This window comes from Gracilinanus agilis, chromosome 3 (assembly GCF_016433145.1).
Source record: "Gracilinanus agilis isolate LMUSP501 chromosome 3, AgileGrace, whole genome shotgun sequence".
Taxonomy (NCBI): Eukaryota; Metazoa; Chordata; class Mammalia; order Didelphimorphia; family Didelphidae; genus Gracilinanus; species Gracilinanus agilis.
The window spans coordinates 99,740,984-99,753,819 of NC_058132.1; the positions used below are offsets into that span (position 1 = coordinate 99,740,984).

At 44.6% G+C, this 12,836-nt stretch overlaps 1 protein-coding gene across 2 annotated transcripts in view; it reads left to right on the top strand.

Annotated features, from left to right (window-relative positions):
• Positions 1 to 7,502, top strand: part of ACER3 (alkaline ceramidase 3) — a 188,953-nt gene extending 181,451 nt beyond the window's left edge. For both annotated transcript variants that reach the window (XM_044668162.1, XM_044668163.1), the window contains 2 exons: positions 6,184 to 6,229; positions 6,466 to 7,502. In XM_044668162.1, the coding sequence (XP_044524097.1) occupies positions 6,184 to 6,229; positions 6,466 to 6,522 (103 nt within the window). In that variant the 3' untranslated portion in view covers positions 6,523 to 7,502. The remainder of the gene's footprint in view (positions 1 to 6,183; positions 6,230 to 6,465) is intronic.
• Positions 7,503 to 12,836: the final 5,334 nt, after the last annotated feature.

Consider the following 12,836-nt stretch of genomic DNA (forward strand, 5'->3'; position numbering starts at 1 on the left):
AGGGAAAAAGGAAGTGCTTCATCTGCTCCACAGTTTTCCTTAAAATCAGTGCTGTGCAAAGAAACCCACTTATAGGACTTTACTTAATATTCTAGAATCCTGTTGATTCAATAGCTCTGTACTCCGTTATCTTTCCCTCCAAATCCTCTCCTCTCTGAAACTTCCTTTCTACTGTAGGAGACCACTATCCCTTCTAGTCACTCAGGTTCACAACTCATTTGCTGAAACATGTCTGGCCAGGTTACCCCCTGCCCTACTCAGTAAACTCCAGTGGTTCCCTGTTATCCCCAAGATCAAATATAGTTTTGGGTTGAAATGTAAAGCTTTTCACAACCTGGTCTCTGATTTCTAGTCTTACCTTCTACGCCCCTCCACACATTCTACTCTCCAGCCAAAATAGTCCTCTTGTTGTTCCTCACAGTCTCCTATCTCCACACCTTCGTACTGGGTATCCTCTGTATCTGAAAGGCTTTCCCTCCACACTGCTGCTTCTTGGAATTCCAGGCTTCCTTCAAGACTCCTCTCAAATTCCACCTTCTATGCAGGTCCTTTCAGACTGCCCATCTGCTAGGGCCTTCCCCTATGAGGCTAACTTTCATCTCTCCTCTATGTGTCTGACTGTGCCTATTAATTTAATTATGGTTTTCCCCAATTTGAATGTAGACCCCTTGAGGGCAAGGACAGTTTTAGCCTTTCTTTTTATCCCTGGGGCTTGGCATGGGGCCTCTTTAGAATGGGGTAGCAAGACTTGTGCTTCCTACCTCATGGAATTTTTGGAAAAAGCTTTAAAAACACTGTGCCAATATGAATGATTTTATTAATTATTAACACAAAAAAATGTATCTTTGGGAATGTTTTTCCCCTGGCTATCTCAAAAGTTCTAGTTAATCCTAAAATCTTTACTGATTAAAATATTCTAACTCTTATTACTTTTACTCCAATTTAGATTCTTTTTTTAGCCACCTTTCCCTTGGATCCTTAGGGAAAAAATAGCCTCAATAGCCCCAGTATGCTTGATGGAACAGGGTGTTCTAGTAAACAGCTCCTATTAAAAACGGTAGTTTCTTTCAGTTTCCTCCTCTGAGCAGCCCATGTTTCAATAACAAGGCTCTCTTGCCTGCCAAAAGTCAATTAGTACTGACACATACTCCCCACGTGGGGCCCAGCTTTCCAGGAGAACATAATGGAGGAAACATTTGAAATCAGTTTATCAACAACCTTATTTTGGGTAGCCGCAGATACCTTTTCTGCGTTGGGGACTTTCTGGTTAAAATAGCAACAGCCTCACATGCGGTCTCTCATCCTTGGCTCTCTTAAGCCCCATATCTGGAGGGCTTTCTCTTTCACCCTCTCTCTCACTTCACTTTTCCCATCCTCTGTGTCTACATGGACTAGCCTTGGCTCTTCCCTTTGAAATGGGATCTGCTTAACTCAGAATTGAAAAGTAAACTATGGATATTTTCATCCCTAACCCTTCTTGTACTACATTTCCTCCATGGTTATTTCTTATTGATGCTTTTGTTTTTACATCACAATATTTTCAAGATATGCCTTTCTTCACACCTCCAGAGAGCCTCCTCTTATTGCAAAGAAAAAATTTATCAAGAAGATACAACAGATGTGATCCTTGTGACAACATAAGCAGCCTTCCATACCCAGAGTCCTTCCTTCTCCATTTCTTGGTTGATAGTAACCACTTCCTGACTCTTTTTCAAAAACTGACCAGCATGTCCAGGAGGCCTCCAAACTGACACCCCTAAAGCCCTCCTTGTCTGTCTAGATCATCTCTCCATGGTTTACTTTACATGGGTACCTCATTACCTTTTCTGTCCTCAGCTTCCTCCTCCATAATGTGGCAGGACTATGCTTTAGGAACACCAAGATCCTTTCCTGCTCTCAGGTTCTGTAGCCTAAGGCTGCTTTCAGCTCTCTTGGTCTCTAATCTAACACACCTCCTCCAGCTCTAGAGAGAAACATTCCCCTCCCTGGTGGGGTCAGCACCACTCCCTTCTCAGACACTGGAGTGGCAGCACTGCTTCCTCTTCTAAACCTGGTAACCTGAAGGATTTGAGGAAATAAAGTCTCTGTCTTAGGACTGGGGAGACCCTTCTCTTCCACAAACTGACTGCTATCATTACACAATCAGGAATACTGATTCCACAAGCCTGATTGTTAATGGATCTTGACTCAGAGGCAGCCCTGGGCAGTGAAAAGACTAGCATCACAATTCTGCTTACTACTTTGTGGCCTTGGGAATGTTTTTCACCCTCTGGGCCTTGGGGGTCTTTATCTATAAAAGAAGGCAGTTGGGCAAATATCTAATGTTGCTTCTATCCCTTAATTTTGATGTATTGTGAGGCTGTGACTCTGGACTTGGACCCAGGCTTTCTGATTCCAGAGTTAGCATTCCTGTCCCCTTATACAGAGAGAAGAGAAAAGGCTGAGTGTTTCCCTCTGAATGTTAATTTCTCATTCAGATCAATACAGAAAGAACATGGAAAGACTGATAAAGGAGATGTTTTGTTAATCTCCTCCCAGGCTACCCTGATTCCTGTCATGTGTTTATCATGGCCTGACTTCCATTTCAGTTTAGCAAGCACATATTAGGCACCTAATGGGCACAAGGCCCTGTTCTTGAGGAGGAATCTACAAAGAATATTAATACCCACCTCAATAATGGAAACACCATAACACATGATAGGTGGCTCAGAGAGAGAGGTATAGAGGGTGTTGCTACATGAAATCCGATTTCTGTATCTGTTTCCAAGGTGGGGAGAGAGCTCTTCTTCCTCACCACTTCTCAAAGATGACACCAGAGGCATCAGTGACAACTAGAGTGAAAAGCCCTCTTTGAGGGCACAGACTGGATTATTTGATCTCTGTTCAGTCCCAGAGCACCTTAGCTTGATGGCTTTGCTGTAGAATCTCTTCAAAACAACCCTAAGAGGTAGAGCTTGACAACTTTTTGACAATTATACTTTTAATTCATAGGGGAAATACCCTCCAAAATGGCTTAGCTATTCTAATCTGAATTTGGTGTTCTGGTAAACTCCTACTAGGCAGCAGGCATTGAAGTCCACTGCTTTGAGCAGCCCACACACATAGCCTGGAATCAAAGAGGGTTTTCTGCAATAAGACAACTAGCTACTGCTAATTATGATCCCACACATGGCCAGCTTTCAAAAGGAGTATAGTGGGATGTGAGGGAACATGGGGAGAAGGTCTTGAAATCATTTTCAGAAAGACCTGGAATTATCATCCTGTTTTACAGACACACAGAGTGGTAAAATGCTTTCTTTGTCCATAGTCATGTTGCTTTGGGTCCATATCTGGTCTAGAACCCAGGTCTCCTAACTCCAATTCCAGCGAACAACCATGACTTTGAGAGTTTGGATGACCTTCCTCATCTTCTCCATCAAACCTCACATAGTAATTTATTCCATTAAATTCACTTTAATTCATTCAGCATCTACTAAAGGCCTGCCACCTTCTGGTGATGCCAAAATGAACATGAAAATAGTCCCTACACTCGAGGACATTATATTCTTCTCGGGAAAACAGCCAGCCTGCTGCATGTACACAGAGAAATCAAAACCAAAATATATACAAAGTCACGTCTGTGGAGGAGAATATAATCAAATGGGGAATCAAGGAGAACCCTTGAGAAGGAGATAGCATAAGCCTCAAATAGAAACAGCAATTCCAAGAGAAAAAAATGAAAAAGAAGAGCATGGCCAGCACAGAGGGCAGCCTGGCCAAAGGCCTAGAGGCAGAAATGGAATGGCATGTATGCAGAACAGACTGTGTGCTATATGCCAAGCCCTGTGCTTGACAATGGAGATGTTAATGACAGGATTTGTATTTAGCCTAGAAGCAAAAGCAAATTACTGGAGGTTTTAGAGCACAGAGGACTACAGTACTTGATTACTTTACCTTCGTAATGTAATTAAGTTACTTAACCCTATTTGCCTCAGTTTCCTCATCTTTAAAATGATCTGGAAGGGCTCAATGGTGTAAGAAAATATATGGCAACCATGTTGAGTTGAGAGTGATGGACAGTTACCTGCTTAGAATGCAGAATGGACTGAGCTTGGCATGAGCCTGGCATAAGCCAAGGCAGTTAGGCTTGGGTATAAAAGGAACAAATCTAAAACCATCTTGGTCTCAGTTTGAAGATATTTGGGTGAGAATGGATAGGTTTTAGGCATAGCATATACTCTCTTTACTCAGCAACCAGCTTTAGCTATCAGACTAATACAACTGTGTTCCATCAATCTCTGTTCCCTGATTTATAATCACCAAGAAGATCAGCTAAGATAACTATTATTCAGCAGGGTCAAACCTTGACTCAGGGCTGTCAGCCAACCAAGATCCTTGATCAACAGTATTCAAGTGAAGCTTCAACAACAAATTATGCATCTAGATTTATTTAAGATTCCCAATTCCCATTTTCCATCAATTACCCAGTTCTCTTTCCCTAACTCATCAACTATTAAATGCATCTTATAAGAAATCACTTGCCTCAGAGTTCTCAAAGATCTAGAGAAACTTTAGTTGACTGTGTCCTGTGACAACTTAGGAAAGGGGTTTACTTCAATCAACTTCTTGAGATCAAATCCGCAGTCAGAACAGGTCAAATAATTAATGAATTAGTCTTTATAGATCAAATAATCAGATCTATAGTGAAGCGAGGTAAGGGATATAGCCACCAACATCAAACTTACAGGGCTTCAGTTGGACAAGGGGTTAGCTGTGTTCTACTATCAGCTGATTCCTAGTTCAGGCTGCTAGTCCTGGGTTACTGTTAACCATCTTGGGATTGGAGTAAGCAGATTCTATATATTCTCCTTTTAACATCAGCTACATTGGGTTTGACCTTTTGGGTTCACTACCATATCTAGGTGTCCCATTAGGACTCAACACTCCCAATTAATCCATTCCCTAGATTGTTTATAACAATAGGTAAAGAGCCGGGCCTGGAGAGGAGAGGGCCTGGTTCAAATCTGGCCTCAGGTGTTTCTTACCCGTGTGACCCCGGGAAAGACACTTAAACACTGTTTGCCTCACTTTCTTCCTCTTTAAAATTATATGGAGGAGGAGATGGCAAAATGTTCCAGTGTCTTTTCTAAGAAAACCCTAAATGGGGTCATGAAGAATGGGACACAACTGAACAATAACAAAATGTAATCTTATAATATTATACGTTACATTTATCTGCATCTATTTTTCATTCTCTGGGTTGATTCTGTCAAAGGCACCACCATCCATCTTCCCAGGCACTCACATTTACAACTTCACAATTCTCCTTGATTTCTTACATTCCCATACTTCCCATGTACACTCAGTTACCAAGTCTTATTGATTCTACTCCCTCATCTCTCACCTCCATCCCCTTCTCTCTAGTCACCCAATCACTGCAGGGGCTATTACAGTCGCCTCCTAATTAGCATCCCCTGCCACAGGTTTCCCGTGCCACCCGTGCTCCACACAGCTGTCCAGCTGATCTCTCTGGAGCATAGATGTGACTGTCCCACTCAGTAAGCTCCCTGTGGCCTCTCCCTCTGCAAAGTCCTTTCTGCCCTGATTGCCTTCCCTCAGGGCATGCTGGGGCCCAATCAGTGGGCTTTCTTATAGTTCTTCATGCACAACATACACTCTCTCACCTCCATGCCTATGCATAAGCAGTCATCCTTCCACCTAGAATAGAATGCTTTCTTGCCTCTGCCACCTTCAGACACAGGCTTGGCCTGATCCTCGCTTCCTCCCCCACTGCTAATGCCTTCCCATGTCTTCTCCCAGCCCAAAACTCACTTTGAGTTTATTTAGCAGGTACCTGTCTGTACACATTGGAGAATAGTTGTCAAAAAATAGGTAACAACTCATTAGAAAGGAAAACTGCCTAACAATTAGAGCTGTCTGAAAGTGGAAAGGGTCCTGCCCATGAGCTTCCTCTCCCAGGAGACCAAAGGATTATTTGGTAGGACTGCTGCAGAGGGGCCCCACTCAGCTGTGGGTTGGATTAGGTTGTAAGATCTAAAAGGGATCTCTGCTCCAAACCCCCAGAGAGGGGAAGGGGTTTGCCCAAAATCCCACAGGAAGTAAGTAGCAGCACTAACCTCTGGGGTCTCTTCCACTTGGAGATCTTCTTTCATTCTAACTGAAATGCCCTTTTCTTTCTTTCAGCTTGTACACAAGGACACTTTATCTGAGGTACAGACCAAAGGTGAAGGTAAGCCCATAGTCTGTGTGCATTTGAATACAAAAATTCCCTGTGGCTTTGGGTCCAAAACTAGGAATATGAGCTTCATGAGACAGTGTGACCACTTCCAGACCCATCATTGCTGTTGAGCTTCATCGGAGAGTCCCCTGATGTTCTAGACTAGGATGTTCTAACTCGCCCCTTTCTAGGAGCTATATTGAAAAACTATTTTCTTCTTTCTCTCTCCCTAAACTCTTACCAAATAGTTTCTCCTCGGGATATGGCCCACGATCCTGGTCGAGCCACCGAAGAAGCACATATGAGAAGAGGTCCCACGAAGAAAGCACAACCACCCACTGCCGGCCTGGTTGCCTTGGGGAGATAGTCCCCTGACTTTTCAAGCTTCCGTATTAAACATTGGAACATTGGACCAGCCCCTGTGGTGCAAGGATGAATGTCTGACCAATACCACCAGGCCAGAAACAAGAGTGAGAAGCGGGCGCACGGCTCTTAGTGTGTCATTTTCTCCCTCACGCTGTCTAAAAGGACACCAATATGATTTTCATGTATATATTGAAGGGCTGCAGAAATTGGGCTTCTTTAATGAGCTGGTCATAGGTCACTGTCCAGTGGTCACTAGACAGCTACTTTTTCCCCCTTTGATTTGGCCTGAATCTCTAATATGTAACTTTTCCCTGTGATTTTAAATGAATATGCAATTGAATAATGGAAATTGCTGGCTAGAGTGGAGCCCGCCTAAGTATCTCCCTGGATGCTTAGTAGTGAACTTACTGTCTAAGTACATCCCCCCTTCATTCAGACACTTGTAGAAGGAACCAAGGTGAGAGGGTCCGACGGAGGTTATTTCTGCTCTCCCCGGGAGCCACACATCACCTCGGCCCCTGCGCCCCGTTGTACAAGCACTTTCCACACAGCACTGGCCCGTCCTGGATCACAGACTCCCCAGAGCACTAAGTATGTCACGGCCAGGACCCTCCATGACCTGGCTTCACCCTTTGTCGTGTCATTTTGGCCAAGGGCCCAAGTCACCAATCAGTCATTAACATTCCTCCCTCTAGTGCTTCCCCCAAGTGAGTTACCTCCCAGCGCCCTTGGAAGTGATTGCACCTCGGCTTCTGTTTTCAGGGGACCAGTTCCTAGTCCTGGGAAGATACTCTAATACCCTCTAAGGAGGCTGTGCCAAACAAGCCCAGTAAATCAGGGTTGGAGCTGGATAGTTGGGCTGTGATTTGTTTTTCTTCCTTAGACTCATTAAAGGTGATGTTTCTAACATGTGTCCACACGGCTGCATCCAGCTCCTTCAGATCTCTGTAGCCCCTCTCTACGTTTGTGTCCAGCTTTTTGTCCTGTGTTTCAGGAAATATCGGTGACTCTTCAAAGAACTCAGTCATTGCAAATTCTCTAAGAGGCCTAAGACCCGCAGTGAGCTTTGCATCAGAAGCCTATGGGGTGGGAAATACCTCCGTGGCTCTGCCCCTCTCTGCCTCCGAGGGAAACTGGCCTGAGCTTGAGAAGAGCCTTGGGAGGCTCCAAATTCCCCAGGAACTGAGATGCGGGCCAGGGCTCTGTCATCAGGCAGCTCCTTCTGGGGGGGAGGTGGGGGTGTGTGGCACCCAGTCAGCGTGAGGCTCTGTGGCCCAGTACCTTGTCTCAAGGAGGGTCAGCGAGTACATGTGCACATGCTTGCTCCCCGATGGCGTTCCCTTTGTTAGCGCAGGCCGGTGCGCCCGAGGGGGCCTGCTCTGCCCCTCTTATGCAACCCACTTGGGAAAGACCACGACCATTTTAGTGTTCAATAAGTGACCTTAACACAGATTTAAAATAAGCCTGTTTCAGGGGGGATTCATTTTAAATGTTTTATTTGGGTGGCATTTTGTTGCTTTTTAAATTTTACTCTGCCCATTTTCATTCGCCCCAGTAGCCTGCGTTTCTGCCCTTCAGCCCCTTGGGGTAGCTTCCCTTCTTTTGGCCCAGGTCCAGGCCACTGGCCGGCCTGAGCTCAGACCTATGTCTGCTTCTTGTTCCTTTTCCTTCTTATCAAAGGTTGGATGTGAGAGGAAAGCTTGGCTCTGGTTCTCTGTGCCTTAGGCGGACACTGAAGTGTTCCAAAGACCCCAAGTCACTTCTCCACCTCCCGCGTCCTGTCTTCAGCTAGGCAAATGGTTCACTCTTATGGATCTTTTCTTGGAGAGATCTTTGGACTGAGAGTCAAAAAACCCAGATCTGCCCATCCCGTATTCCCTTGGCCAGACCACATCGCCTCTCTGAACCTCAGTATTCCTCTCTGTTGAATGGGATGATGATTGTACTCCAAACCTCTCAGGGCTGTTATGAGGAAAACATTCTGCAAGCAGTAGAGCACCGTATAGATGTGAGCTACTAACGCCACGATGTGCAGTGCTAGAGGTAGTCTCCAAGGAGCAGAATGAGCTCCTTCCTAAACGTGCCAGGGACACGGCCTACGAGAAGGCCGGCACTTCACTCTCCTTTCCGTGGTACGTAGCAGGCTATAGCGTGTCATCCTGCAAGTCTGAAACGGTCATTGAAGACCGTGACCCGCCACCAGCTATCCAAATCTCTCTCTTCCTTCAAGGTAGAACTCAGATGCTGCCTCTTTCAGGAAGCTTTCCCTGAATCCTTCCTCCTAAAGTGATCTCATGCTCTTTAGATTTTCACAGAGGGCCAGCTGGGTGGCTCAGTGGATGGAGAGCCAGGCCTAGAGACAGAGGTCCTGGGTTCAGATCCAGCCTCAGACACTTCCTGGCTCTGTGACCCTTGTGGCTCTTCTCTGCCTTGGAGCCAATACCCAGTAGTGATAAGGGTTTAAAAACGTTCCCAGAGTCAGCTGAATACTATCTAATATCATGTTTGTATTACATCTGTTGGGCCAGAAGCTCCCTGACAGCAAGAACTGGCTTGTCCTTCCTATTTGTAGCCCTCATGCAATGATGGCAAACTGTTTAGAGACCAAGTGCCCAAACTGCACCCTCCCTCCACATGGGAGCCGCCCCCTCACCCCACCCAGGGGAGAGAGGAAACGCTCCCATTGGCTGCTAGACAGAGGGACAGAGCATGGGAGAAATCCGGCACGTGTGCCGTAGGCTCACCAACATGGCCCTAGTGCATAGCAGAGAGAGTGCTTGACTGACTATGGAAGCATAGGCTAAAAAGTTTTAATTGAACAAATAAAATAAGCAAAAACATTTCCCCTTTTTCTACAGATAAGGAAACTGAGGCTCAAAGTGGCATTGCCCAATGTTGCCATTAGAAGTGATCCAAATGCCAGCACTTTTTAGTTAAGGTTTGATGTAAGATTGAAATGAGGGGACTCAGAGGTCATTGAACAATTAACACTAGAAGTACTGGAATTTAAGACTACTTCAAAGAGGGGCAGCTAGGGAGCACAGTAAATAGAACACCAGGCCTGGAGTCAGGAAGACTCGAGTTCAAATCCAGCTTCCTAGCTGTGTGACCCTGGGCAAGTCACTTAATTCCAGTTAACTAGCCCTTACCACTCTTGACGTAAAATGAATATTAAGACTTCTGAAGGTCTTTAAAAAAAAAAAAACAACTTCAAAGTACCAAGGTGTGTCAATTGATGCAGGATGAGGTTTTGTTATCTTTTTCATCTTTAAGGCAAAGGAAATAGACATAGGCAGAAAAGTTTTATTTCTAAGTAAAATTATAGTAAAATTTTTGCATCCATTAATTGATGCACCTGGACCTCCTAGTGTTAAGAAAAGGTTTGTTTTTCCCTGACACAGAGATATGCAACAAGGAGACAGTGACACTTTGCTGGATGGGCCCCTCATCACCACATGGAAATGCACCTGTCCATCAGGGCAGGCTGTGGTGAAAGACATGCGAACTCTTAGTCTTCAGAAACCCATCGAGGCGGGGGGGCCTCCACTGCCCACGACTGAGACTTTTTTATGTCTTTAGGTGATCCAGCAATGCAAGGGAAACTGGGACAAATCAGAGCTCAGAGGCAACGTAGTCTCCTTTTATTTTCTGTTTAAGGAAAGAAGAAAGAGACCTAAGCCTACCCTACGATGGGGATGGGCATCAAAGAGGAGAAAAGAAGATTTGTTAGGGAAATGCAAGTAACTATTAGTCCACTCTCTCCTAGCTAGTTAAAAGACAGAACCAGCATTCAACCTGTCTTCTGACCGAGATCTTACCTTTAAGAATTGTTTATAGATAGCATAAATGATGCCATTTGTTCGTTCCAGAAGTACACAGAAGCTTATCACCTCTGATCCCATGTGGTAAGTAGAACAGTGTTGTCAGGGGCCTTAGTAGAGTTATTTCTGTATTCTCTCTCATAAAAATGAATCCCTAAATGTCAGAAGATTGTGCATGTTATAGGACCTAGGATTCTTGGGAAGAAAGGAAGGTTTAAAGCTCATAACTATAGGAAGTTTATGCATTGTTGTTTTCCACACCAATGTGTGCCTTTGGCACAATTGTTCTTTATAGCACTCAAGTCCTGTGTCTCCACCAATGTTTCACTGTGTCTTGGAAATGACCCCAAGTTCTCCAAAGATTCTGACAGGTCAAGCCAAACTAGAAAAGCTTCCAGGAGAGAGCTAGAGACAGTTGAGTGTGTGTCATCTGGATCTCCATCTACCCAGGAGTGAGGAAGGGCTCCTCATCAGGGGCTGACCACCATGGGACAGATTTGGAATGAGGGTAAAAAGCCTTCTTCCAGGGTCACACCTTGATGCAGGGGGGGCCCTGGCTCAGAAACTAGGCCAGGAGAATAAAAGGTCTGGCCATTTCAACCAAAGCCACAATGACTTGGAGCACAGGCTTGCCAATCAACCCTGTGTCTGGTTGGCACCAGAAGACTGGCTACCAGGTGGAGAGTTTTTCAGTCATTGTACCGTAGTTCCTAAATATCATTGACTAAGGCCCAGAGAAGTCATGTCAGCTTTGATGGAAGGAGCACCTACCCACTTTGCTGAAGCCCTGGATCTTCTGTGACTATGCAAGGAGCTGTGGTTTTTACCAGCACGGTAGACTTACGGTGTGGCAATTCCTTCCACCAATGCAGACCTGAACCTGTCTGATTTAATAGGATCATAGGATAAGTCCTAGGAAGTTACCTGGGGCACATAGAGTTTAGATGGCTTACCTAGAGTCACCTGAATAAGTAGTGTCAGAGAATGGAATCGAACCCAAGGCTTCCTGCCTACCTCCAAGATCAGCACCCTCTCCACTACACCATACTACCTCTACTATGTGCTTCTGTATTTCAGCCACTTTAAATTATCTTTTTGTAGATGTGAGTGGAACGTGCAGAAGGGTGGCATAGCGTGTGTGTTTTTTAACTTTCTGTGTTTCCTGTGGCAATTGTTTATATATCTCATAGAGCCTCAGTATTTACAAAACCCATTTCCTGTTGAGTAAAATATCTTTGTAGTCCACATGCTAAGTGGCCCATTGGAAATGACTCCCATCCACAGACGGAGAGCCCAGCTACACATTTTACCATGGAAACTGAGAAACCATCGTAGACGTGCAAAAGGCTATTTTCTAGACTTGAAATTATTTCTGTATCATCATTGGGCTCTTTGGTTATGGATAATGTGGAGGGTCCCTTTCAAATGGAGAATAGTGATGGGAACTTTGTGGAACAAAATAATCTGTGCTTTTGCCAGATACTGCCTCCCACCAGCAAAAATGTATTGTATCACTTGAATATTCCAATAATGTTTGACCATGAAGCCCAGGGGTCATCCAGGAGCTATCAAAAGTTTGATTTTCATGACAATACTACAGAGAGAGAAAGCAAAGCCCCTTCTTCCTTGCATCAGTGCCACCTCCCTCACTCCATGCTCCACACCATGTACGAGACTCAGAACACACATTTTAATGCTCTTTAACATTCAGAAGTTATTCAGTGTCCTTAACTGATGTCTAACATATTCACTAATTGGAGGGTTTTTTCAGGAGATCTTCATTTCTGACCTGACAATATTAGCTTCATTTTTATAATATTTTTAACTCATCACAGCCCCATGGTCGAGTAGTGCCTATTCCTCAGGATGGATTTATTGCCCTGGGGGTACTTCCTCTAGCAGCAAAGATTAGATGATTACTAGGCCACCCATGCTTTCTCATTCTGTGCAGCTCTTACCCTTAGTCTTCCATGAATCCATCCATCATATCAAGATCTTTCCTTGAGATCTCTTGACATTAATACCCCTGGAGTACATGGACTCCCCACAGATTATTTTTTTTTTTTTGTATGTGACTGGTTCAACTCTTTTTTTTCCCATCCTATGTTTCTAATAGTTTTTTTTTTTTTAATCCTCACTTTTCATCTTGGAATCAATGCTGTGTGTTGGTTCCAAGGCAGAAGAGCAGGAAGGGCTGGGCAATGGAGGTTAAGTGACTTTCTCAGGGTCACACAGCTAGAAAGTATCTGAGACCAGATTTGAACCCAGGACCCTCCCATCTCTAGTCCTGGATCTCAATCCACTAAGCTACTTGGCTACCCTTCTGATGACGTTCTTGATGCCATTTTTTCTGCACAGATCTGCATTAGTGTCTTACCTACCATATTCCTCTACATTGCCCCCTGGGGTTTGAATGTGCATCTCTGTTTTAT